This window comes from Capra hircus, chromosome 19, assembly GCF_001704415.2.
Source record: "Capra hircus breed San Clemente chromosome 19, ASM170441v1, whole genome shotgun sequence".
NCBI lineage: Eukaryota > Metazoa > Chordata > Mammalia > Artiodactyla > Bovidae > Capra > Capra hircus.
The window spans coordinates 49,466,881-49,493,954 of record NC_030826.1 but is presented as its reverse complement, the minus strand read 5'-3'; the positions used below and the strand labels follow the sequence as shown (position 1 = coordinate 49,493,954).

The window sequence follows — 27,074 nt, the reverse complement described above, 5'->3', positions numbered from 1 at the left end:
TGTCTATGACATCCTATTGGAGGAGTTAGGAACTGTCCTAGTGGACAGTCTTAGAAGCCTGGAGACCCTCCACTTCCGGTATAATGGAAACCAAGCCGTGCGTGGGGACAGGAGACCAGCTTGAGAGGGGACTTTTAAGTTTTACCTGAACTTTGACTCCTTCATTTCTAAAATGGGTTCAGCAGAAGACCCAAGTAGACATATCTCCAAAGAAGACATACAGATGGCCAACAGGCACATGAAAAGATGCTCGCTGTTGCTAATTATTAGAGAAATGCAAATCAAAACTACAGTGAGATACCATCTCACACCAGACAGAATGGCCATCATTAAGTCTACAAATAACAAATGCTAAAGAGAATGTGGAGAAAAAGGAACCCTCCTACACTGTTGGTAGGAATGTAAATTGATGCAGTCACTGTGGAGCACTGTATGGAGGTTCCTTAAAAAACTAAAAATAGAATTACTGTGTGATCTAGCAGTCCCATGCCTGGGCAAAAATCTGGAAAAGGTGAAAACTAATTTGAAAAGATACATGTACCCCAATATTTATAGCAGTACTCTTTACAATAGCCAAGACCTGGAAGCAACCTAAATGTCAATCAACAGATGAATGAATAAAAATGTGGTCCCTATATACAATGGAGTACTACTCAGCCATAAAAAAGAATGAATAATGACCTTGCAACAAGATGGATGGACGTAGAGATTATCATACTCAAGTAAATCAGACAAAGACAAAATACTGTGTGATATCACTTATATGTGAAATTGAAAATAGGACAACTTAACTTACTTGTGAAACAGACATAAACAAGTTTATGGTTACCAAAGAGGAAAAAGGATGGGAGGAGATAAATCAGGAGTTTGGGATGAGCAGATTCAAGCAACTATCTGTAAAACAGGTAAATAACAAGGTCCTATTGTATAGCACAGGAAACTAAATATCCCATAATAAACCATGATGGAAAAGAATATGAAACAAATATATAAATGTATAATTGAATCACTTTGCTGTACAGCAGAAATTAACATTATCAACTATATTTCAATAGAATATAAAAAAATTAAAAAGTAAAGGGACTTCCTTGGTGGTCCAGTGGCTAAGACTCTGTGTTCCCAAAGTAGGGGACCTGGGTTCAATCCCTGGCCAGGGAACTAGATCCCAAATACTACAGTGAAAATCAAAGATACCCCCATGCTGCAACTAAGACCTGGTACAGTCAAGTTAAATATATAAACAAATATTAAAAAAAAAAAATTTAAGGCCTAGGTAGCAATACCCAAGGGGTTATTGGAGATTAACTCCTTGGTGGGTACCTTGCCTGTAAGCACTGTTCAGCATGTCTAGAGCCTGTCTCCCAGAGTGGGGTGAGTGGGTAATTTCCTCGGTCTTCCTCCTAATGGTCTCCTAGTAGACATTTCTTTCAGCCACACCATGCGGCTTGTGGGATTTTAGTTCCCTGAACAGGGATCGAACCTGCCGCCTGCAGTGGGAGCACGGAGTCCTAACCCCTGGGCTGACAGGGAATTCCTGGCCTTGCAGTGAAATTGCTTCCAAAAGTCCCTTTTGTGAGAACTAGTCTCCTGGCTGGGGTTTCCTCTTAGGCACAAGTGTGTGGACATACTGGAAGTTGTTCAGAAACAGAGATCAGGGATCAGAGTGGCAGGGACCTGTGGAGGGCATGGGACAGCCACCTCATTACAGCCATCTCTGAATTCTGAAGCGACATCAGGATTCCCCTCCCTTTCCCAGAGTCTGGGTGAGGGGCATGAACCCGGAACACTTCCACTGGAGGCGAGGATGGTGGTCTAGCCTTGATACCTAGACGGCGTCCACTGGCCCTGCTGGCAGCCAGGCCTCAGGACCCCAACCCCTGTCCCAGCTGCCTGATTTCAGAATGGACTATTATAATGGCCCTTGGGCCGTGCTGTCAGCTGCCTCCTTGGTGCCGCTTCTCTAAATAGCATCACGCACCTTCCTCGAGCCTTCCGCCACATGGAGTAGCAGGGCACATCTGGTTGTGGGCTCCGTTCTCCTTCTCACTGCCGTTGGACTTGGTACTCATGGTAAGGGTCTGGATGAGCAGGACAGTCACTCCTCTGCCTAGTGACCCCAGTATCTTGGCCCGGTCCGCCACCCTGATCACACCCCCAGACACCTTTCCTGAGGACTCGTGCAGCAGCTCCCTAAGTTTGGGCTACACCTGGGGCTGGGAGGCGCCTTCTGCGCCTTTGCAGCATCATTCTGCTTTTCGGGGAACCAGTAGCACAAGGAGTGGGCTGCAGTGGGGCAGGGGCTGCTCGGATGTGCCTGAGTCACGTCTCCCAGTTGGTTTTCTGACCATAAACCAGAGGTGTGGAAGGAGGGTGGGCTGGTTTGCAGTGTCAGAGTGGTCTCCTCAACACCTGTCTTCGTGCTGAGGCGTCTGCTTTCAGGCCCGGGCTGCTCAGATGGGAGCTGGGAGGCCTGGGGGGTAGCCCCAGTGCCTGGGTTGGGGACCAGTAAGATGGTGTGCCCCTGCCTGGCTGCCACCTGGCATGCTCAGACCCTGGTTGGGCAAACTGTGGCCATGGCCCAGAATGGGGCTCAGTCAAGTCCAGGGTCTCCCCCGAAAGGGGACAGGAGGGGGTTTGAGGGCAGAGCTCGCAGGCACTTGACCCCAGCAACTTTGGGACTGGGTTTAGACCAAAGATTTGGAATTCCAAAAGAACAGAGAAAACAATGAAAATCATAAAGAGAACAGAAAAAGCTGAAGGCAACCTTGTAGGGGTATAGGACCTAAGTTTCTATCCTGAAAGGGCTCACCTGCCCTGCCCAGAGGAGACTCACCCTGGCCACCTCCCTGAGGAATTGTCAGGTACTGGTGATAGAGGACCGAAGGACCTCCAGAGAGACAGAACAATGTCCACACAGAGAATTAGAATCCAAACGGCTTCCAGCTTCTCAACGGCACAAGAGCTGGAAAGTGAGGTTGCAGAGCCATCTCAGTGATGCAAGAATAGCCCAGAGTTCCACACCCAGCGGGACTGCTCATCAAGAATAAAGACATCTGCAGAAGTGCCAGAGCTCAGCTCTACTGTCAGATTCCTTCTCAAGGTGCAATAGGAGATTGGACTTAACCAGGATGAGAGGAAGAGCTGGGAGGAGGGAGACTGCCAAGGGGGAAGTCAGGCCCTTCCTGCAGATGCCACACAGTCTCCTGCCCACCTGCTCTTGGGCCTGTGTGTGCAAGGGCACGTGTATGCGTTTATGCGTGCCTGTGTGCGCAGGGCACGTGTTTTGAAGCTCCCGTCCCAGGGTAGCTGGCGTCTGTAATCAGGAGTCCCACTCAGGGTGGGGTCAGTTGCCTGTGGTTCTGGTGGGGTATCAGAACCACAAGGACACACTCTATCTCTCATGGACACCAGGTGCCCTGATGAGAAAGCCCAGTGCCAGCAACTGGTGTCACTAGGCATGCCTGGGGCCTGCATGACATGGTGGAGACCCCCAGCCTTCTACAGAGCCTGTGAGACCTAGCTAGGCCTCTGACCTTGCATCCCAGGGACCTGCAATCTCCCCTGGACTGTCCTGGGTATGGCTGGGTGGGAGGAGCCTGGGCCAAGGCCCCGGCAGGGTTCAGGGAACCTCAGTGCGGGGGAGGTCAGGCCCTACAGAGCCCTGGGCAAATCCCCAGCAGGTCCAGGCGCAAGAACTGTAGACACACGGGAGGGCACCGCCGCCAAGTTTGTCCCCTATCAGAGAGCCCCGCCCTTCTCCCCTAGGGCTTAGGACAACCCCACTTGGCCCTCCGGTGCGAGACAAGGAACGCTTGCCCGGCCTGACAGCACCCTGCCCTCATACCTCACCCCTCCCCGCCGGAGGCGGACCCGGAGGCAGGACACTGGGGCGCTGGGAGCCGCTGGGAGCCCGCAGGCCGCGCAGAGCGTGAGCCTCCCCCGCGGCGGACAGCTGCCTCGGCAGCGTCAGCGGTGAGCTAAGCTCGGGCCCGCTTTCTGCGCGGTCCCTGGCCCCTGTGTCCCCGTGTCCTCCGTCCCTCATTTTGCCACCCACCCCCCTCCGCCTCCATGGAGCAGCTGCTGCGCGCCGAGCTGCGTACCGCGACCCTGCGCGCCTTCGGGAGCCCCGGGGCCGGCTGCATCAGCGAGGGGCGCGCCTACGACACAGATGCCGGCCCCGTGTTTGTCAAGATCAGCCACAGGACGCTGGTGCGTGCCCCTCACCCATCCCATCCCACCCCACTCCTCCCCCACGGCCTGGGTCCGCCTCCGGAGCTGGAAGCAGAAGGGGCTGCGGGGAGGGGAGGGCTGGGGGAAGTGGGAGAGGGGAGGAGCGGGGCGAGGGGACCCGGGGCGCAGGGGAAGGGGGCGCTGTGGTCTGGTTCTGGGCCAACCCTGGCGTCGTAGCCGCGGGGTCAGCTTGCGGACTTGCAGGGCTAGCACCAGCTGGGGGAGGAGGGCTCAAGCTTTTTCTGCAGGATTCCACGGTTCTCTCTGCTGCGGGGTTCATTTACTCCCTTTTGCCTGGATGCACAGGCGTTTTAGGTGTCTGTTTTAATTTCCCTACCCATCAAACACGGAGGTGAGGCTTGGGGTCCTGAGCTGCTTCTGCCACTCCCCTGGGGCCCAGCTCTAGTCTGCATTCCCCTTAGCGGCTGGGTCCTCCTGGGCAGATGGAAAGAGGCAGGAGGGACCCTTGCCCGATCTTGAGGGCCAGGTCCCTGCTCTTCTACTCACAGGCCTTGCTTGTGTTTGGACCTGATTTCCATTGCCAGCCTAAAATATTGCTGTTAATATACTATCCATGTATATTTCCATAGATATATTCACAGGTGGAGAAAGTCAGTATGGCTGACTTTCTGTGTGTGCACCTACAGAAAGTGCCAAGGATGCCAAGGATGGCATTTCCTTGACTCTGGTGGGGTACTCCAGGGAGGCCCCAAGGGCCAAGCCCCTTTGAGATGCAGCAGTGGGTGGAGGGGCTGGCTGTGGAAGGGAGGAAATCCCAGGATGATCCCTCTAGTCTCCCTGCAGCACTGTCCAGGATGGCCAGTGGGTTGGTGTTGGTCTGTTCCCTGCTCCATTGGCGCTGGGAACTGTTCGAGTCTGGTTTCAGAACCCAAATAATTCAGTGCCACCTACCGGGAAGCGTTATTGGGTTCAAGGTTCACACTGGCCCTAGAACATTCACAGCTGGCTCCTAAAAGCTCTTCCAGGCTGGGATGCCACTATTCACCCTTGAAAACTTCAGTGCTGGCACACAGTAGGTGCTCAATCAATACACGAGAACAGGGGACAGGTGAAGCCCTCAGGACGTAGGCAAGCTGAAGCCCAGGTGTGTGCTGCCCCTCTGTGTTTAGGAGCTCACCCTGGAGCATGACTGAGGGTCGCTGGACACCCCACTCCATGATTCTAGGTGTGGATTGGGAGTTAGGACTTCTTGCAGGTTCTCCCTTCAGGTACTTGAATTAAAAGATGAAATTCTTTTCTTATGTGGACATAGATGTTTTGGTCTTGTTCACGAGGGTTAATTCTATAGCCAGAGATAGTCACAAATCATATTATAACAAACACATTTTTAACCCAGGTGTAGTGTACCTGAAGTGAGAGTTCACCTAATTTAAAATTGGGATATTTGTGCAAAATGTTTTAGAAGTAGGAAGACCCCTGGGTCCCGGTGAAGGCTGTTCTGCTTCCCTGGGGCATGACTATCTTCTTCCTGGGTGGGGTGGATGTCTCCTTCCAAGTCCCCAGGCCCTGCTGGGTGCTTGCCTTTGGGGACTGGCCCTGGACCCAAGTCCAGGCCCAGCTGACCCCCCCAGCCCCTGGCTTCCCATGCCCCAAGTGTGTGCCCCAGTCACATTCCCATGCTGCCCCTCATTTGCTGTAAGTGCCCCAGATATTGTGGGGGCAGGTAACCTGGAAGCAGACCCAGGCCCTACCCTGGATCCTCCACTACCCTGCACTCCAAGTTGCCCCACCAGTACCCCGTGGCACCCTGTGGCACCCCAGCACCCCCATGGTCTACCACGACCCCCCATGGCCTCCCAGCACCTCCCAGTATTCCCATGATACTCCCAGTACTCCAACAGGCCCCACGGTATCTCCATGGTGCTCCCAGCACCCCCAGCACCCCACCCCCCCACCATGGCCTGTGCTTCCTCCCCTCTCAGGGCAGGCACTTGCTGCAGACATCAGCATCCTGTCCACCCCAAGCTCCCTGCGCCACCTCGTCTTTGTAGCCCCGTCCTATCCGAAGGGGGCCACCTGCATCCTGCTTTCTGCGGGGCTGATGCCTTGCTTCCCAGTCAGTTTTCGGCATCCGGAGGTCCTGGGCACTTGTGATTCCTGGCTTCAGCCTGGCTGCAGAGCCACTGTTGGCTTCAGAGCTCACAGCCATGTTCTGTACACAGGCCCGGAAGATGTTTGAGGGGGAGATGGCAAGCCTGGAGGCTCTTCGGAGCACTGGCCTGGTGCGGGTGCCTCAGCCCATCAAGGTGATTGACTTGCCTGGAGGTGGGGCTGCCTTTGTGATGGAGTATCTGAAGATGAGGGGCCTGAGCAGGTGAGAGACAGACAGAGAGTGTGCGTGTGTGTAGTGTGTGTGTGTATTTGAGAGAGAGAGACAGAGGGAGGGGGACCGAGGGACAGAGAGAGGGAGATGAGAGGCAGAGGGAACAGCCTCTTGCTGAGCTGCCCACATCACTCAGTGCAGGAGCAGAGGCAGGGCCAAGAGCCACACCTGCCTCCCTGATGGAGACAGGAGCTCTTGTTTTCCACACAGGGCCAGTCTGAGGCTAGTTTGGCTTCACAAAGCTGCACCAAATAAGCACGTTTGAACCATCTGTTACTCTGTTTTTAGTGAATACCAGTGCCTGTTCAGTATGGGCAGTGAGGTCTGATCTAGTAATTATCTAAAATCTAATTATTAATGTTATGCCATGCTAAGTTGCTTCAGTCATGTCTGACTCTGTGTGACCCTATGGACTACATAGCCTGCCAAGCTCCTCTGTCCATGGGATTCTCCAGGCAAGAATACTGGAGTGGATTGCCATGCCCTCCTCCAGGGGATCTGCACCCAGGGATGGCACCTGAGTCTCTTATGTCTCCCGCACTGGCAGGCGGGTTCTTTACCACTAGCGCCACCTGGGGAACTCCAAAGTTATGTATGCCTATTGTTTAAAAAATGGTGGGAGAGGCAAACTCTTGAAAAGAAGACTAAAGGCACATGGCATCCCAGCGGCAGGGAGCAGTCACAGCTATAATGTGTGATTGTCGTTTTCTTTTTTGTGATTTATATTTGTTTTTACAAAAATTGGGACCTTTTTTTTTTTTCTTAACTTTTTCAGTATTTGATCCTTAATTCCTGGTATTTCCATAGGCTTCAATAGAAGCCTACCCTTCTTGGGTGATTTTACACTATTTTGATTGTTTCGGAGAAGATTATTGCCTACAGTTCATTTTTCACTTTTTAAAGAACAGAGAGTTGTTTTTAAGGTATTTAAAACATTTCTCAAAACGGAACATGTTCCCTGGTTGTTGTTTCTGATTTCAATTGGCTGCATTTTCTTCTATCCTCAGTCAGGCATCAAAACTTGGAGACCAGATGGCAGATTTGCACCTTTACAACCAGAAGCTCGGGGAGAAGCTGAGGGAGGAGGAGAACAGAGTGGGTACGTTCAGAATGCTGTTGTGAACCCTTGACCTGGGTGCGTCTACCCTGGGTAGGTGCTTGGGGGGACATTTTAGTAATGGGTTGGGTTTCATGCCACCTGCTCATAGACTGCAGTGTGAAAAATGAGGTTGTTAAAAAAGAGTTTTGATGATAAGTTAGTAGAATTGGCTCATGACCCCTTTATACTCAGTCCTGTTATCCAATGTGCTAGAGACAGGCATGTTCTGCCTGGTCTGTGTGTGGACCACGTCATCCCATGGTGACCTTAGCTGGTATCGCATCCCTGGAAACTGGGCAGGCTTGGGTCCCAAGGCTGGATTGTTGTGGGGCTCAGGGACCTGGGAAGATGTGGCAGGTGGTGTGCCTCCACGATGTTCTTGGAGTACATCCTCAGCCACCCATATCCTAGCAGTGTGGTCCTGATGCTCTGCTGAGGTCTGACATTAAGAGAAAGATGAGCAGCTCTTTCTGTTAACAGGCCAGAGGGCTGAGGGTGCCGGGCCCCGGTATGTGGCCAAGTTCGGCTTCCACACAGTGACCTGCTGCGGCTTCATCCCGCAGGTGAGTGCCTGGCGAGGGTCCGCCTGCTTAGCTCCTGGCGCTCCAGTGCTGCTCATTCCACCCCTTGTGCATAACAGAGTTCCAGTTCCCTGGGCACCAGGAAGTCTGACTACCTGATTCCTGAAAGCAGAGTCTGAGCTGGAAGAGTTGATGTTGAGGTTCACTGTGCTGAGCTCAGAGGAGGCAAGGAGCTGTGGGGCAGGTGGGAGAGCATTCCAAGTAGGGGAAACAGCAGGTGCAAAGGCTGTGGACAGAGGGCTGTTTTCTCAGGCAGAGTCACTAGGAGCAAAACCCTTATGAAGCTAGGGGCAGATTTGGGGATCTCAGTCAAGGGCCAGTCCTCAGATCTGGGGTACCTAGAACTGTACCCCGTGGTTTACCAGGATTACTAAGACCCTATGAATCTCTGCTGAAGCCAGCTCCCCCGGGGGTTACATAGCCATCTGGGGCTAGTGACCAGCACAATAGTGGTTCCAGGCCAGTGTGTCCAAATGTGGCTTGTCCTGCTTCAGATGTTGAGTTTAAGAATGCAAGTCTACAAAGGCTCGTTTGACCTCATACATTGATTTTTCAAGAACTGAGGAATGAACTTGTACACAGAACCCCAATGTGTGAAGCTGGTGAGGATGGAGCTGGCCTGTTAGGGACACAGGCAGCCACTGAGCATGCCCATCAGAGTCTAGGATCAATGAACCAACTTAGGTTAGTTACAGCCTGGCTAGGAAGGGGTGGGAGACCTGGGAGGACCCCTGGTCCACCTCCTCGTGCGGTGACAAGATGGTACAGGACGTAGCATCTGATGGACACAGCCTGGAGGGTCCAGCCTGAAGTTTCAGGAAGCTTCCTACTCCTTGGGACGACTGAGTGGGCCCTAAGGGGCTTCAGCCATTGATGGGGCAACCCTGAATGATGGTACCCTGAGCTGAGCCCCCTTGGGACCACTGGCTTGGTCAGAGTACTGACACGGTTTCTTTGCTGCCATGTCCAACTCAGCTCCCTAGTTTCCATAGCAACCTCAGGAGGCAGGTTTTTACTGACTCATTTTATAGATGGGGAAAACGATGTGTGGAGAGAAGCCAGGCGGTGTCTTGTCGTGCAGCTGGTAAGTAGAAGGGCCAGCATTTGGCCCCTCTGACTTCAGAGCACAGACCCTGACCACCACACATCCTGGTCCTCTGTCCAGGTGAAGCCTGGGTCCACCCACCAGCCATGAACCCAGGTGGCCCTGCCTTGGTAGCTCAGGGGAAGTTCATGTCTTTCTGTGGGTGAGGGGATCATGGCCCCTCTGTCCAGGGGGAGGGCTAGCCATGCCGGTCTCCAGCTCCAAACACAGTCTGTGTCTTTTATGACCTGGTCATCTAGGAGGAAGACCAAGGCTGGGACATGATGGGCCTAGGCAGGAGATGGGGCAGGAGGGCATGCCATCCCTATACCTTAGGCCGTTTGGGGAGGGGAACTCCCGTTTTCTCTTGAGGTGCACCTAGCAAAGGGGATGAACCCAGGGGTTCAGTGACCACAACCCTTAGCACAGGATGCTGACCGGGGGCGCATGTTGTCTGGAAAGTTCTTCCCTTAAGGAATTTCATTAAGTAACCCTTTGTATAAAATAAGCTTTGCATCTTAAAAAAACTCTATTGAGGTACATAGCTGACATAAAATAAACTGCGCTTATTTAAAGTGTACAGATTGGTAAGTTTGGACATGTGTACACACCTGTGAACCACTAACCACAGTCAGGTCAGTGTGTCAAAAAGTGTCATCCCAAAATTGTCCCAGTGCCCTTTTGTAATGTCTTCCTCCTGCCCTTTCCTGCCCTGGCAACCACTGATCTGTTTTCTGTCACCATAGACTGGTTTGCATTTTGCGTAATTTAATGTAAATGAAATCACATGCTGTGCGCTGGCTTCTTTTACTCAGCACAGTCATTTCAGTATTCATCCATGTTGTTACACGTGTCAAAAGTCCATTCCATTGTACAATAAACAACAGTCTGTTTATCCATTCACTGGTTGATGGATATCTGAGTTGTTTCCAAGTTTTGCTTTTACAAATAAAGCTGCTATGCACTTTTGTGTATAAGAATTTGTGTGGACACATGCTTCCATTTATTTTGGGTGAATACCTAGGAGCCAATGACTAGGTCATATGTAGGTTCATATTTTGCTTTTTAAAAACATTTATCTCTTGTTTTGAGCTGTGCTGGGTCTTCATTGCTGTAGGGGCTACTCTAGTTGCAGTGCGCTGGCCCACGGGCTTAGTTGTTCCACAGCATGTGGGACCTTCCTGGATCAGGGATCAAACCCATGTCTCCTGCACTGGCCGCCGGATTTATTTATTTATTTTACCACGGAGCCACCAGAGAAGCCCCATATTTAACTTTTTACGAAATTGTTGAAATATATTCCAAAGTGGTTCTATCATTTTACATTTGCACCCCTAGTGTAGAGAGTTCCAGGCCCTCTGCACCCTCAGACACTTGGTATTTTCCTTTGTCTATAATTGTAGCCATCCTAGTGATTGTGAAGTGGTATCTCAGTGAAGTTCTGTTTTCTCTAATGACTAAGGATGTGGAGCATCTATTCAGGTGCTTATTTGCTGTATATTAGGGACATAAATGTTTAGGATTATTGTATCTTCCTCATTAGTTGACTCTCTTTCCATTGTGAAATGACTTTATAGTCAGTGTCTTTGCTCTGAAATCTACTTTGATATTAATATAGCCACTCCAGCTTTCTTTTAGCACAATTTATCTTTTCTATCCTTTTAACCTGTTTCTGTTTTTATGTATAAAGTGCATATCTTCTTCACAGCTTATAACTGGGTCTTGCTTTATTTTTTCAACCTATTGATCTGTCATTTAACTGGGGAGACCTGGGTTTGATCCCTGGGTTGGGAAGATCCCCTGGAGAAGGAAATGGCAACCTACTCCAGTATTCTTGCCTGGAGAATCCCATGGACGCAGGAGCCTGGGGGGCTACAGTCCACGGGGTCACAAAAAGTCGGACGCGACTGAGCGACTTCACGTTCACATTCACACACAGACCATTCATGTTTAATGTAGTTATTGATATGGTTAGGTTTGGATCTGTCGTCTTGTCATTCTTTTTTTTAAAATTTGTCTTATCTGTTTTTTGTTCCCCCTTTACGCTCTTCTGAATTAACCCTTTTTTAATGCTTTCATCTTGTCTCCCTTGTTGGCCAATGATAACATTTGCTGTGCTCTTTTAGTGTTTGCTCTAGGGTTTAGGCAGTTTCCACGCATAACTCTGTCCTATGACCACCAGCTGCAGCACCAGCCCCTTACTTTCCCTTGTCACTCAGGTGAACGAGTGGCAGGACGACTGGCCAACCTTCTTCACCCGGCACCGGCTCCAAGCACAGCTGGACCTCATTGAGAAGGATTATGCTGACCGAGAGGCTCGAGAACTCTGGTCACAGCTACAGGTGGGCACAGCAGTCATCCTCTGGGAGAAGGGCTGGCCTCTTACGAGCCTTCAACACATTTGTGTGGGGCCCTCTGCTAGAACAGAGCCAGAGAGGGGACCGCTGAACCTGGAGCAGGGCTGGGCAAATCATGGACACGTAAGTGTCCTGACTATTGGTTCGATGCAGAAACTGAGAAGGGGTGGCCCCTGAGAGCACCTCTCACTTCCTGGGTCATCAGATACTTAACCTCAAACTTTGCTCATGTGAAATGTAGGTGTTTGACTTGTGATTGGTGGCACTTACTACTAGTTTCTTGCCCACTCTTATGCTGTTCTTTCCACCAAGGCACAAATGTTTTACCTTTTAGAGCAGGTGTGAACAGCAGGTGCCCCAGAGTGACTGGCTTCAAAACAGAACTCTCAAGATGTTAAAAACAGAACTCGCATATCAGTCCCTCATGAGCACGCATAAAAGAAATTTTATTGAACTCCTTACTGAAATAATCAGGCTACAAAAGAGGTGCAGATATGTATGTGCTATGAAATAAAAGAATAGCAGAGAAAGTTTGCTAAGTTACATACAAAAAAACTTCACTCAGATTCATATTCTACACGATGGTAAAACCATAACCTCCGAGGTTCTTTACTGTATGACAATCACTAATGTTGCAGAGCTTTTAGACCTAAATTAACAGTAAATACCAAGACAAAATTACATTCCCCTGGAGTCAGAGGATCTTTATCTCTGGGCTTAGTAGGCAGTGGTGGTTGGACCCTGAGTAAACACAAGGTCCTCTTTATCTTATTTCCAAGTATTGGATGAGGAGACTGTGGCTCCCAGGCCTGTGATAACTCTATGTACCATAATTATTTTCTTAGGTGAAGATTCCGGATTTGTTTTGTGGCCTGGAGATTGTCCCTGCCCTTCTTCACGGGGATCTATGGTCGGGAAATGTGGCAGAGGATGACAGCGGGCCCATTATTTATGACCCAGCCTCCTTCTATGGCCATTCTGAGTTTGAACTGGCAATTGCCTTGATGTTCGGGGGGTTTCCCAGGCCCTTCTTCACCGCCTACCACCAGAAGGTCCCCAAGGCTCCAGGGTTTGACAGGCGGCTGCTGCTCTATCAGCTCTTTAACTACCTGAACCACTGGAACCACTTCGGTAGGCAGTACAGGAGCCCATCCCTGGGCACCATGAGGAAGCTTCTCAAATAGCAGCCCGCCTGTGTTCCCTGCCCAGCTGCTTGCCAAGGGACCAGGGTGGCTGCACCAAGGCAGTTTCAGGGACAAATAAAGCCCATGGGGGTGTCAGGGATGGAACTGTGTGTGTCTTAGTTTCACCTGCGTCTCTGTCCTCCATGCAGCTGGGTTAGTTTACTGGGGGCCCAGACCACCTGCAAGTTCTCTGCCAGGCTCATCACCTAGTCCAATCTAGGGGGAACATAGAGTTTGGATACTTTCATGACAATTGTATAGAAATTCACACAGATCTGGGGTTTGGTTCGGTAAAAGTTGGTGTCACAGTCCCCGCCGTGGACTCAGGGCTCCTGTTTCTGGCTTAGGTAGAGTTGGGCACCATGGAATGGGCTCAGCTCTTGAGCAGTGGCTCTGGGGCTGATGTTCAAGTTCACCTTTACTGAGGTGGGCGGGTGGGAGAAAGCCCCCTTACCCTTCAAGGGCTGGAGCCACTGCCCCTCTCCCGTGCTCCATTTTGCAGTTGGTAGTTTTGGTCGACAAGGGCGCGGGCGGGAGTCTTGGGTAGCGGGTGTGCCCTGGTAGGTGCACGGGGTGTCCAGGGTGAGCGGGGTGTCACCGTGGAGGGGCGGGGCTGCTGGCCCCGCAGCCACCCAAGTGTGGGTCTCTGAAGACCAAGTCGCCCACATCACCAATTATTTCGGGGCGTTACGAGCGCCCCGTCAACCCTTCTCTGTTAAGTACCTGTCTCCCACTGCAGCCTGCGCACCTGTGGGCTGCTTTGTATTGTAGAAAGATTCCCGACACCTGTCGGCGGTCATGGGGAAACAGCGCGCGTGCGCGGGGAAGGAGGCGCGGCCGGCCCGGAGCCTTGTGCTCCGCCCCCGCCCCGCCCCTGTCCCCTGGGCCCTGCCCACCCAGGCTCGGCACGGCCTCCGCGCGAACTCTTTTGGTGGCCGGCGCGTTCCGTAGCGGGGGCTGGCGTGCAAGGTCGGAGTTCCTGGGGGCGGGGCTGGCGTTATTGCCGCCTTCTCAGCCTCAGGCATCTTGAGCGTCCCGTGCCCAGCGCCGCGTGCCCAGTGTCCCACGCCCCGAGTCCCACTGCGCGCACGTCGCGCGAGGGCGTAGTCCGGCTGCCGAAGATGGCCCTGAGCGAGGAGCCGGCCGCGGGCGCCGCGGAGGACCCTGCGGAGGACCCGGTGGAGGATGCCGCGGAGGACGCGGCTCTGGCCTGCGGCGCCGCCCTCGAGTCATTCGGCGAGAGCGCGGAGACGCGGGAGCTGCTCGGCCGCCTGCCGGTGGTGCTAGCTGACCGCTCGGCCCGGGAGGGCGCCCTGGAGCGATTTCGGGGTGCGCACGGGTCGGAGGAGGGGAACAGCGTGCAGAGTGTGCAAGTCTCCTTTCCTGCGGCCCCAGACACGGGCGTGCCTAAGAGAGGGAGGGCAGTGGGCCTCCACCGTCACGAGGAGGGATGGTGGAGCTCCCCTGGGTGGGTCATTTCCCAGTCCTTGTCCCCACCCTGTCCTGGGACCACCGCAAAGCGCACTTCCTCCAAGACAGCTGTGTGAACGGGGCACTGGGTGCAGGAGAGGCCCAACAGACAGGAACGGGCGGGGGCCCCCACCCAGAGCCTTCTCCTCAGCGCCCGTGGCTCTGCCAAGACCATGCATGCAGCCCAGTGCGGTAGCGCTGCTCCGGGCAGCGCATGATGCTTAGTCAGACCCTTGCCGTTGTCTATAACGGATAACTTACAAACGATTCCTTAAGATCCTGTGGTTAGATAACTATGTAGGGTTTTGTGATTCAGTAAAACCGTCCTTGGGGACCTTTGTAGCTATAGAAATTTCTACATGATTTTGCCTTGGTGGACTTGTGATAACAATTCTTAACTTCAGGAAGGGCACTCACTTGAGCAACCCCTCCTTGGGTTCGAATCCTGCTCTGCCACTTGGGCTAGTTGCTTGATTGTGCCCGTTTCTCTGGCTGGCTGCTTGGGTTAGCACTGAAAATACTTCGGGCACAGAACTGTCCTGAGGGTGAGGTGAAAATCCAGGGAGCAGTGAAAGCCGGCTTTCGCATTCATGGGAAGTGGTCAGATGTGGAGGTGTGTGGCTCATGAGAACTGCCATAGGCCAGGTGGGCGTGGGATCTGATAGGAACGGTTCTAGCTGCTGGTAGGAGTAGAAACCAGGCTGCCTGGGATAAAGAAAGCCATAGTATGAGGGGGTTAGAAGGGCACATGGCTTGATGTGTGTGGCAGAGGGAGCATGGAAGGTGTTTGTCCTAATGAAGGGGAGAACTCAGCTTGGCTCTCAGCAGGCAGTGAAGGAAGGAAGAAGTGAGGATCTGAGAGGAAGGTGCATTGAGCAAACAGAGAGCAGAGGCCGGGGTAGTGTGGCCCTGAGGAGGCGGGTGGCTGGGGGGCTCACTGCAGCTGGCCTGTGCTCTTGGGAGCTGTCTGGGAAGTCTGCGTGGGAAAACTCAAGGGTTTCCAGGGTTCATGTTAAGTCTCACGTTTTTCTTTTTAGTAATAATGGACAAATATCAGGAGCAGCCTCACCTGTTGGACCCACACCTAGGTAAGAACAGAAGCTGAGGTTTTGATCATTTACAGATAATCATAAAGGCCTTGGAACGTGTGTGTGTGCGTGCGCACGCACGTGCCTGCACACCAGCTGAGACTATCAGGATAAACTGCCCAGGCTGTTCTTGTTAGTGGGGCCAACAGTAGTAACACCTCCTCCTGGAAGTGAACTTGGGAAGGAGGAAGGTAGTGATAGTAACTTACGTTGAGGGAAACACGGGGTGCTGGTTAGGGTCACCAGCCCTGGGGCTGGACTGCCTGGATTTATATCCCAGCTCTGCCGCTGAGCTGCTCTGTGCCTGAGTTTCCTCACCTCTGATGTGGGATCATCAGTGCTGCCTGCCACCCGGGCTTTGGAGATCTCAGATCACCAGAGAGGCACCAACAGTTAGCCTCAGTGTGCACACAGGTGCCTTTTAAAAAGTGGGCTGGTGCTGTGCGTGTGGATTTTTCTAAGTAACCAGCAGGTTTTGTGGAAGGTCAGCATTCTGAACTCTGCACTGTCTTGGGCAGCATAAATGCATTTCATGCCTGTTTGGCTGCGTGGGGATGGAGGGCATGGGTCCATAGTCTCTCATCCAGTTATGCCAAGTCTATGTCTGCGTTTCTTTCTCAGGAGCCTTTTTTGCCTTGGAAAGTTTCTGGAGCTTGGTATTTTAGGAGGGTATGACTCACTCTTGGCCTTTTTTGATTGTTTGTTTTCTTAAGTGTTTTTATTACATTTTTTTAAAAATGGAGGATAATTGCTTTATAAAGCTGCATTCGTTTCCGCTGTACACCAACATGAATTAGCCATAAGTGTATGCCCCTATCTCTTTCCTCTTGAGCCTCTGCCTCACCTTGCCTCCCCCATCCCACCTCTCTAGGTCATCACAGAGTGCCGGGCTGGGTTCCCTGTATTACACAGCAGCATGCCCCTAGCTGTCTATTTTACGCATGGTAGCATATATATGGAGAAGGCAATGGCACCCCACTCCAGTATTCTTGCCTGGAAAATCCCATGAGCGGAGGAGCCTGGTGGGCTGCCGTCTATGGGGATGCACAGAGTTGGACACGACTGAAGTGACTTAGCAGCAGCAGCAGCATATATATCAGTGCTCCTGTCTAAATTCATCCCACCCTTCCCTCTCTGTGTCCACAATCCCATTCTCTTCTTATGTTAGGCATTAGCTGGACAATTTTACGCTAAAGACTTGAATCTTTTAGGGGGCTTTGCTTCTGGTGTGTTTTTGATCGCTCCTCTGCTCTGCCTTCTGGTGTGCCTGTGAACTGGGTATTGAATTTCTAGGAGTGATCCTGTGGGTCCCTAAGCTTTTTCCTTTATAGTCCTACTTTCAGATCTTTGTTTTTGCACATAGAAGCTGTTCTTGAATTATTTTTACAATCATTTTTACTTTCTAAGAGTGCTTGTCCCTGGTTGGGTGTATTTCACAGTTGTCTTACTGGTCACGTTTTCCTCCCTGGGGAGCACATGCCTGGTTGCTGTGTCCCTCAGCCCCCTGTGGGGAGGGGAGTCCCATGGCCCCATGGGGAGGGTCCTGTAGTGGGCTTTCTAACCCAGAATTCCCTTTTGAGTCAGGCACCGAGGCTGGCTTCCAGCCCTAAGCCCTTCAGCCTACTGTCTTTGGGATACCTCTGTCCAGGAGAGCTTTGTGTCATGATGGAATGTTCTGGATCTGTGCTGTCTGTCTGGTAAGGTCACCACTAGGTACATGTGGCTGTTGAGCACTTGAAATATGGCTCGTATGTCTGAGGAACTGAATTTAATCTTATTTCATCTTATTTTTTGCTTTCTTCTTTGAATTTTAAAATGGATTTCAGTTAAAAAAAAAAAAAAAAAAAAGCCCAGATGTGGCCAGTGGCTATGGTATTCTCCACTCTTGAGTAAGCCTTTAGTTTTCTGCCTGGATTGGCACAGGGCTGTGGTCTGGAGACCTTGGACCACTCCTCCTGTTTTCAGCCCCACCTCCGTTCTGTCCTGGGCTGTCCCTGGCACCTCAGGCCTCTGGCCTCAAGCTGTGGCACAGGAGCTGCTGCTGCGCTTTCTGTGGGTGGCTCAGTTACAGCTTGGGCATCATGCTGAAGTCTCTTGGCTGCTGTTTCTTCTCTTCCTTGTGGATTTTTTTCTCTTTGTTGATTTATCTCTGCTGGTCCCCAGGTTCTCCTTTTTCCTCTGGGGTCAGGTTTTCCTTGTAATTTGATCTTTTCATCTTGCTGGTTCAGACCAAATGGATGCAGACAACGGCTCCTCTGCTTCTGTTTCGTAGGTTGGAGCATTTTCTTCTGGGCTTTTCCTGAACGAGATTCTGATAGGCAGCTCCTTGTGGGGCAGTATGACGAGTCGATGGACAGATTTTCTCTTAGAGCCGTTGGGTTGGTTGAGAATTCTCTATCACACTGAGGATGCTCCAGATGCCAGAATGAAGGCCTTTATCTGGGGCGTTCTTTTCTTCTCCGGAGAGCCCTTCATTTTCCTAAGGGTTGGCTCAGAGCGTGGTCCCAGTGGAGTGTGTCTGGGGCTAGTGATTGCAGGCCCTTCCCCACCTTGGGCTGCACCGTGCCTCCTGACTCTGGGCTCTCCTTGGTTCTGCATTTGGGCGTCTATAAAGTGGGCTTCTCTGCCTGTTTAATTTGGAGCTGGCTTTTCCTCAGAAGTCTTTACATCTGCTCTCTCCCGTTCTTGCCATTGGTTAGGACTTTCCGTTTTGTGCAGCTGTGCTTTAATTTTACTGGCTCTTAGGAGAAAGAGGAAGCAGATGTGTGTGGACTCCTGCTTTGTCCAGTTTTGTGCTCTTCCAAGTAGCCTAAACATCCATGCACCTCTGCACAATTTAGAGTTTCAGGAACTCTAAAAGTGAAAGTGCTGCGCTTCTGATTTGTTGTTCAGTCCCATCCGACTCTTTGTGACCCCCGTGGACTGAAGCACACCAGGCTTCCCTGTCCTTCATTGTCTCCTGGAGTTGGCTCAGACTCATGTCCATTGAGTCAGTGTTGCCATCCAACCATCTCATCCCCTTTGCCCCCTTTTCCTGCCTTCAGTCTTTCCCAGCATCAAGGTCTTTTCCAGTGAGTCAGCTCTTCACACCAGGTGGCCAGAGTATTGGAGCTTCAGTTTCAGCATCAGTCCTTCTAATGAATATTTCCTTTAGCATTAACTGGTTTGATCAGTCAGTTCGGGCTTTTGATACTTAACTTCAAATTCACCTTATGTTTTTATCAACAGTATATATCATTGCCAAGATGAGATTTGAATATTTGAAATCTTTACCAATGTAAAGTTAACCTATTAAAGGGGGTAAAGCCATCATGTGCTTTTATTTTGCATTTTGTTGTTTCCTAGTGAGGACGAATTTTTTTTTAACATTTATTATTACATATGCACAATATTTTTCCCCTTTGTGAATTGCTCATTCATACTCATTTACTCTTAATGTATTTACCTTGTTCTAAATGATTTTAAATGCTTCAGTTTAATCATCACAATAGCCTGGTAATACTTACGGAAGGTCGTTATTTTTGAAACTTTGTGGGTATAGCCAGTTAACAACTTGTGCCAGCAAAGCAGCCATATGTATAATGTATCCATTCTCCCCCAGTCTCCCCTCCCATCCAGGCTGCCACATAACATTGAACAGAGTTCCCTGTGTTGTACAGTAGGTCCTTTTGATTATCCATTTATTTGGCTGTGTCAGGTCTTGGTTATAGCCCCTTAGGTCTTAACCCGAGTCCCCTGATTTGCAAGGCAGATTCTTAAGCACTGCGCCACCAGGAAAGTCCTGGTTATCCATCTTAAGTATGGCAATATGTACATGTGGATATCTCAAGCTCCCTACCCTTCCCTCCCTGCTAACAGTAAGTTCCTTTTCTAAGTCTATGAGTCTATTTCTGTTTTGTAAATTATTTCATTTGTATTATTTCTTTTTAGATTCCGCATATAAGGGATATCATATATTTGTTTCTCTGACTTCACTCAGTGTGACAATCTCTAGGTCCATCCATATTTCAGCAAATGGCATTATTTTGTCCTTTTTTATTGTATGTCTAGTAACTTTTGAGTGGATGATTAACATTGTGATTTTTATGTTGGGTGGCTTTAAGGTTTTTGTCTTTAAAGAGTGAAGTTTAGCAGACAGTTTAGTTAATTGCATATCATCTATATCCTTTCAATTCTTTTTAAGCTTTGTTAAGGCAGATGTAGCTTTTTCTCTAGGGTTTCTCTAATTTAGTCTTTTTTTTTTTTTTTCAGTTTGACAAATTAATCTAATTTAGTCTTACTACTAAGTAAAGAATTTTCTGGAATGTCTGCTGGTGGCTCTGGGTGTTCAACAAGGATTCTGCACTCTGGCTCGATGGAGTTTGAATGTCAGCCCTGTATGGGCTATGGGGGCTCTGCTTTAGAGCTTCCTGGCAGTTCTTACCCAGCCTAGTGGACTCTAGCCACTGTGCATGTGAAGATTCAGCCAGAGGTTGGAGGGGACCTTTCAGACTTCCAGAGCTCGTTTTCTGCTTAGCTGCTTCTGGCATGTTGCCCTGCAAATTTCAGCTAAAGCAGCTTTTGCTCTGCTTGAGTCCCCCTTCTCTGCAGTGGGTTCTAAAAATTATTTTCTAGTGGACAGCTTGGGCAGCTGTAGAGTCCAGCTGGTTGGTTACAAGTCGCTGTCATCCTAGTGCCTGAAAATACTGAGTTGTCCAAAAAGTTCATTTGGTTTTTTCCATAAGTGGGCTCTAGTAGTGCTTGGTTGTCTTTAACTTCATTTGAAACAGTTTTGTTAGATTATATTGTGACAGCTGTCATGTCAGCATCCATTAAAAAATTTTTTTTATCAAAATTGGTGAGTTTTTATATAGCCATTTTAATAATGAAGATGGAAGAAAAACAACATTTTTGGCAAAATATGCTTTATTATTTCAAGAAAGGTACACGGTGGAAATAAAACAAAAGGTTTGGGCAGTGTATCGAGAAGGGACTGTGTGTGATCTGTCAGAAATGGTTTGCAAAGTCCCATGCTGGAGATTTCTCACTGGACAGTGCTCCATGGGCAGGTAGACCAGTTGAAGTTGATAGCAATCAAATTGAGACATTAATTGAGAACAGTCAGCGTTATACCATGCAGGAGATAGCCTGCTGCTAAGTCGCTTCAGTCATGTCTGACTCTGTGCGACCCCATAGACGGCAGCCCACCAGGCTCCCCTGTCCTTGGGATTCTCCAGGCAAGAACACTGGAGTGGGTTGCCATTTCTTTCTCCAATGCATGAAAGTGAAAAGTAAAAGTGAAGTCGCTCAGTCATGTCTGACTCTTTGCAACCCCATGGACTGCAGCCTACCAGGCTCCTCTGCCCATGGGATTTTCCAGGCAAGAGTACTGGAGTGGGGTGCCATCATCTTCTCCGGAGATAGCCTACATACTCAAAATATCCAAATCAAGTGTTGAAAATCATTTGCACTTATTTTCTTATTAAACAATCTTCAATGTTAAAAAAAATCATTTGTACCAGCTTGGTTATGTTGTTGCTTTGTTTGGGTCTCACATAAGCTGCGAAAAAACTTTTTCTTGACCATATTTCTGCATGTGATGCTCTACTGAAACGTCATGAAAGGGTTCTGTTTTTAAAAACAAATTGTGATGGGCAGTGAAGTGGATACTATACAGTAATGCGGAACAAAAGAGATTATGGGGCAAGTGAACTGAATGAACCACACGAAAGGCCGGTCTTCATCCAGAGGAGGTGATGCTGTATTTGTGGTGGGATTGGAAGGGAGTCCTCTCTTAATGAGCCTCTTCTGGAAAACCAAACAGTTAATTCTAACAAGTACTGCTCCCAGTTAGACCTACAGCAGCATTGGAAGAAAAGCATCTGGAATTAGTCAGCAGAAAACACATAATCTTCCATCAGGATAACACAAGGTTGCATGTTTCTTTGATGATCTGGCAAAAACCGTTAGAGCTTGGCTGTTCTAATGCATCCGCCATATTCAAGAGACACTGCACCTTTTTTGGGAAAAAAAAAATTTTTATTTTTGACTTGTGCTGGGTCTCTGTTGCTGCGCAGGCGTTTCTCTAGGTGCAGTGCGTGGGCTTCTCATTTCAGTGGCTTCTGTTGCTGTGGGGCATGGGCTCTAGGGCACACGGGCTTCCGTAGTTGCGGATCTCACTCGAGAGCACAGGCTCAGTAGTTGTGGCGTACGGGCTTAGCTACTCCGTGGATTGTGGGATCTTCCTGGATCAGAGATCGAACCTGTCTCCTGCATTGGCAGTCAGATTCTTTACTGCTAAGCCACCAGGGAAGCCTCAACATTGCACCTTTGGATTTCTGTTTATTTCAAAGGTCTTTACTGAATTCTCCTGATGGAAAAGATTTCAAATTCCCTGGAAGGCTGTAAAAGGCACCTGGAACAGTTATTTGCTCAAAAAGATAAAAGAGTTTTGGGAAGATGAAATTATGAAGTTGCCTGAAACATGGCAAAATGTAGTGGAACAAAATGGTGAATATGTTACTTGATAAAATCCTTGGTGAAAATGAAAATATGTCTTTTATTTTTACTTGAAAACCAAAGGAACTTTTTGGCTGACCTAGTACAATTGTTGGGTTGTCTAATTGTTGGTGGTGGTAAGATAGTTCCGTATCAGTTATTCCCTTATAACTGGAAGTAGAAATCCGTTTAATCCTTTTTGTCTGTCTTATTTGTTGTTTAGAGCCAGATTGTTCTAAATATAGTAGTTGCAGAGGTGTCTTCTGTAAAGCATGGTATTAGATATTGATTTGAGACAGAGTAATAATAATATTTTCTCTACATTTTAAAAGCAGAAGTGAATGTCATGTTAATTCTAATTCCCTTTTGGAAACTGAAGACGAAACCTTTTCTTTTGCTCTGTTGATACTTGGATTATAGAGATTTACTAATATTAAACTATTCTGATATATCTAAATAGCTCTTTTTCCTTTGGGCATTTTGTTTTAATGTCATGTTGATGTTTAATAGCAAATGTTTTATGTTTGTTTTTCCCTAGAATGGATGTTGAACTTGTTGTTGGAATTTGTGCAAAACAAGGCATCTCCTGCAGACCTTGTACATCTGGCTTTTAAATTTCTTTACATCATCTCCAAGGTAATATTTAGATAGCACATTGTAGCTGGCAAAACACTTTCTTGATAAACTTGGTCCAGAGGTACTTTCCAAAATGTAACCAGGAAAGATGTTTCTCACACAAAAGTTGTGGGTTTCATCGTTTCTCTTTTTACCATGTGCTGGGGATCAGTTGTTAGTGACCCAGGGGGTCCTTTGGCTGCAACAGCATTTTTCAGCATTGTTTTCATCATCTTGCACTTGAATGGATCGCCATCAGCTAACCAGAAAGGGAGGGAGAGGGTATATGTACACATACATACATGTGTATATATGTGAGTGAGAAAAGTTTCCTACGAGGAGAAGGCGAACAAACTTGGAAGCAGAAATGCTTCTCAGACATGAATGTGCAGATGGCTTTCTGGGGATCTCATGGGATGCAGATTCCTAGTTAAGTGGGTCTGGGATGAGGCCTGATAACTCTGCATTTTTGCAGGCTCCCAGGTGATATGTGTGCTGGCCTGTAGATGCACCATGGGAGAGACTCGGCCCTCCTGGCTGGGGTTTTGCCTCTGTGGGGCCTGCAGTGTGGCGGAGAGAGGCCTGCGTGCACACTGCTTGCCCTCGGTTGGTTGAATGTAGGGTCTCCTGAAGGTGTAGCGCCGTGTTTCACGGAAGCCTTAATGAATTTGGGACCTTTCGGGTTCTCGAGGACTTATTCCTCATAATCAAGGTAGAAGCAAAACTTGTTAGTTTGTAACATACCTGTATTTCTGATGAGCCAAGATTGATTGGTCAGATTGGGACAGAACACGTTTCTGAAATGATTCAAGAAGGAAAGGTGGCTTTCTTATTGTTTAGTCTTACTAAGTTGTATCACTGTAATATGTAATTTGATCATTGGGTGGCATAGGTGGTGATTTTTGATAATAAAGAAATAATCTTGCTACTTTCTGTATTTCCTAGTTATTTAATTCAGTATCTTTTTATTTGATAGGTTCGAGGATATAAAACATTCCTTCGTTTATTTCCGCATGAAGTGGCTGATGTGCACCCTGTTTTAGACATGTTTACAAATCAGAATCCTAAAGACCATGAAGTAAGCACCCCTTTCCTCTCCCCACTCCTTGCTGATTCCTTGGTTTGCCTGCTTCTACGCTGGCAGGTTCCTTTCCTGTTTCCTTCAATTTTACCTTGTGTTATTTTATGCCATTCCTTCTTTTTCATTTGTTCCTTTGATTTTCTCTTAATGTATGTTGCTTTAAATTATTTTCTTTTCAAAATGCCCTTTATAAAGAAAACTATACCTGAATATAGTGTGATGATAACTATATTATTATCCAAATTTTTTTTAACTTAAAATAGAACTATGTTGGGGGTCCCCAAGACCACTCCAAGTTTAGTGATTCCCTAGGACCACTATGAGAATTGGCATCTAGTTATCCTCCTATGACTTACTCCAACAAAATCAGCAGAAGGAGAAGGCATATGGGGTGAAGTCCAGAGGAAACCAGGCATGAGCTTCCAGTCTTCTTTCCATTGGGTCACCCAAGGCACTTGTGATTTCCCACAGCACCAAGCTGTGAGAACACATGAGGTGTCCAACAGGAAGATCACAGGGGCCAGCACCCACGATTTCTAGGAGGCTGGTCATGTGGGTACTCTGCCAGGTGCCTATGAAAACACGGAAGGTGAACAGGTGTTCAGCATAAGCCACATGGTGTGTGCCAGCGGTCTGAGCACAGAGTGAGCCTCATCAGTTAGGGGGCAGTGGGAATGTTCCCACAGGTCAGGCCCCCAGATGGCTGCCGATGGCCAGCCTTGCAGTTGTGTGTGCTGCAGAGGGCACTTGGGCGCAGGACTCATTTAGAAGGGCACATGGGTTGTAACTTCAAACTCAGGAAATTGTCTTGCCGTGTGTGTGGCCTGCTTTCCTCTGTTTCTCATGCCTCCGATAGGGAGTCTGGAGCCAAAGCGGAATCTTGTTTTGTTGACTCCTCTGTGGCAAGAAGTTGAGCATTTTTTTCTTTACTCTTAAGGCTTCTGTTTTTTTAATCTTTTACTCTGTTTTCCATTTTTCTTGAAATGCTGATTGCACGCTGAAGGGTGCCAGGGATAAGAAGCCGTTGCACCGACATGTTGATGATTTTTGTTTGTTCGTTTTGCTGTTTCTCTTGCCTGCCGAGGAAGCAGCCAGGCTGCGTGCCAGAGGTTGTGTGGTAGAGCGTTGTGTGTTTGCAGTCCTGGGTGGGCGCTGAGCGGGAGGGGCGGTGGGACCGCATGGATGCCCTCCACACAGGAATCATGTCGCTCTGTTTCGGCCCCGTAGACCTGGGAGACCCGCTACATGCTGCTTCTCTGGCTCTCTGTGACCTGCCTGATCCCGTTTGATTTTTCCCGCCTCGACGGAAACCTCCTCTCTCAGCCTGGGCAAGAGCGAGTGTCCACCATGGACCGTATCCTCCAGGTAGCGGAGGTGAGTGTGGCCCTGCAGTAATGAGCCGCTGACCAGTGTCCTTTCTCGTGCCATCCTGCAGCTGGGACTTAATAGGTACACTTGTGACGCTTGGATATTTCTTCAGCTGTTGTTACTCTTTTTCAGTGAGGTGGAATTCCATTTCATAACTTAACATGAAGCTGATAATTCTTACAGGGATCAGAATGAATTATTTCAGCAAATCTCATTTCTCTGTAGATAATACAGATACTCTGATGGTAGCATAAAAGGGGTTTCAGGGGGCAGTGATAAGAGAAATTAAAGGTCCATTTAAAATCTAACTTTTAATTTTTAGCACTATGTAAATAGTACATGATCATCACAGGAAAATCAGAAAGTAAAGAAAAGCAGGAAAAATATTGAAGTGAAATCTCTCAACTGCTGGTGTTGAGAGATGACACTTGTATTTTTTTTTTTTCTTCAAGGTTCTCCTGATGCATGCATTGTGTGTATAGATTTAGGTTTTTGTATATTCTGCTGTGGAAAATATGGCCCTGAACTTGAATGACTTAACACAGCACACGTTCATCATCTCACGGTTTCTGTGAATTAGGAAATCTGGCCGTGGCTTCACTGGGCCCTCTCTCTCAAGGTCTTTCCAGGCTGCGGGCTGAGCTCGCCTAGGACAGGTCTGCTTCCAAGCTCTCATGGTTGTTGGCAGGCGTCAGATCTTGAGGGTGTTGGCTGAGGGCTTCAGTGCTTTGCTGGCTGTTTGCCATGCAGCCGCCCCCCCACAACAGTGGTGGCTTACTCTGTGAAAAAGCAGCAAGGGGCAGGGTCTGTAGCAAGGCAGAGGTCACATCATGGATGTGACATCCTACCTCCTGCCAAATTCTCTTGGTTAGAAGCAAGTCATTGTGTCCAGCCCACATGGGAGGGATTACACAGGGCGTGGGCACTGGAGGGCAGGATGCCTGCCACACTTAAACTAAGCTGCTCTGGGTGCCTGCTCTGCACCAGACATTCTTCTAAGAGGCTTTTGATACATTAACTCCTTTCATCCTGCTTAATGAGACAGTTTGCTGTTATTTATCCTCATTTTACTGAGGAGGCAACATGTATAAAAATAAATGCCTTTGCCAGCTCTCTTTGTCCCACATGGTGGATCCACATTTGAATCCAGGGGTTTGGCTGCCAGCCTGCTCCATGTGGCCCACATGTACAGGGCCCCGGGTGTCCTGCTGCTCTGGGACCTGCTTTTCCCTGGAGCAGTTTGGTCTGAACGCCTCACGTCAGTAAGTAGACATCTCCCTCAGAGTCGTTAAGGGAAAAGGTGCACCACTGTATCCTTATTTCTAAAATATTAATAGTCTTTCTAGATGGGTGGTTTGTTTCTAGCTGAGTTTGGTTACCCTCTGGGTGCTTGTCTCCTAAGTGGGATTGCCCAAGGAGAGGCCCAGTTTCTAGAGATTTGTCCTTCAGAAGAAAGATCTTATAAGTATTTTATTTGGGAAGCGGTTGAGACTTGGAAACCTCTTAGAGGTGTCAGTCACTGCGTTAAACTGCAGCCTTCCCGTGCTTGAGCCGGGCTTCCCGGCTGTTCTGAATGCCATGGTGCTGGCAGCCCCAGGCCTGTTCCATGCACACCATGGGTAGCAACACACGTGCCTCATTTTTCAGTCACTTTTGCAAATGTACGTTTCAAGGAGTGTGGCCACACGCTGCGTGCGGATTGGGCTCTCCCCTGAGAGCGAGCACACGTGTGGCAGCTGCAGCCCTGAGCTCATGTTCATGAGTGGTTCATGCAGCTTCAGAGTGTCTGGCCTCTGCCGCTGAGCCTGCACTCTGAGCAGTGTGGCTCTGCTGGGTGAGGGCCCAGGTGGCCGCGCGGGTCCCTGATGTTTATATCACGTGTGTAATGATGCCTGTCCTTTTACCCTTCCCTGTAGTCTTACCTGGTCGTCAGTGACAAGGCCCGAGACGCAGCTGCTGTCCTCGTGTCCAAGTAAGTGCTTTCTGAGTCGATTTGCCATCTGTTACCTGTCTCTCTGTTGTCATCAGAGAGGGCACTCGGTTGCAAGTCTTGGGGAATCTTTGCTGTCCGAGGGCTGTGCTGCTTTCCCTGAGGG

The 27,074-nt window shown here is 49.1% G+C and overlaps 2 protein-coding genes across 3 annotated transcripts in view; both read left to right on the top strand.

Moving 5' to 3' along the window:
• Window positions 3,814-12,984, top strand: FN3K (fructosamine 3 kinase). The gene is made up of 6 exons (XM_018065388.1): window positions 3,814-4,209; window positions 6,414-6,565; window positions 7,582-7,673; window positions 8,154-8,236; window positions 11,558-11,680; window positions 12,541-12,984. Exons 1-6 carry the CDS (start codon window positions 4,069-4,071, stop codon window positions 12,877-12,879), a joined length of 930 nt encoding a protein of 309 aa, XP_017920877.1. The 5' UTR covers window positions 3,814-4,068; the 3' UTR covers window positions 12,880-12,984.
• Window positions 13,859-27,074, top strand: part of TBCD (tubulin folding cofactor D) — a 144,049-nt gene continuing 130,833 nt past the window's right edge. Inside the window, exons 1-6 of one of the 2 annotated variants that reach the window (XM_018065386.1) lie at window positions 13,859-14,208; window positions 15,387-15,437; window positions 22,453-22,550; window positions 23,506-23,607; window positions 24,838-24,984; window positions 26,895-26,950. In XM_018065386.1, the coding sequence (XP_017920875.1) occupies window positions 14,001-14,208; window positions 15,387-15,437; window positions 22,453-22,550; window positions 23,506-23,607; window positions 24,838-24,984; window positions 26,895-26,950 (662 nt within the window). In that variant the 5' untranslated portion in view covers window positions 13,859-14,000. The remainder of the gene's footprint in view (window positions 14,209-15,386; window positions 15,438-22,452; window positions 22,551-23,505; window positions 23,608-24,837; window positions 24,985-26,894; window positions 26,951-27,074) is intronic. The other variant, XM_018065385.1, reaches the window with a different exon arrangement.

Bases quoted from the DNA above. Each gene is read 5' to 3' on its own strand.
- FN3K (XM_018065388.1), top strand. From the start codon at position 4,069: ATGGAGCAGCTGCTGCGCGCCGAGCTGCGTACCGCGACCCTGCGCGCC. The intron at 4,210-6,413 runs GTGCGTGCCCCT...TTCTGTACACAG, and splicing joins AGATCAGCCACAGGACGCTG to GCCCGGAAGATGTTTGAGGG. The intron at 7,674-8,153 runs GTACGTTCAGAA...TTCTGTTAACAG, and splicing joins GGAGGAGGAGAACAGAGTGG to GCCAGAGGGCTGAGGGTGCC.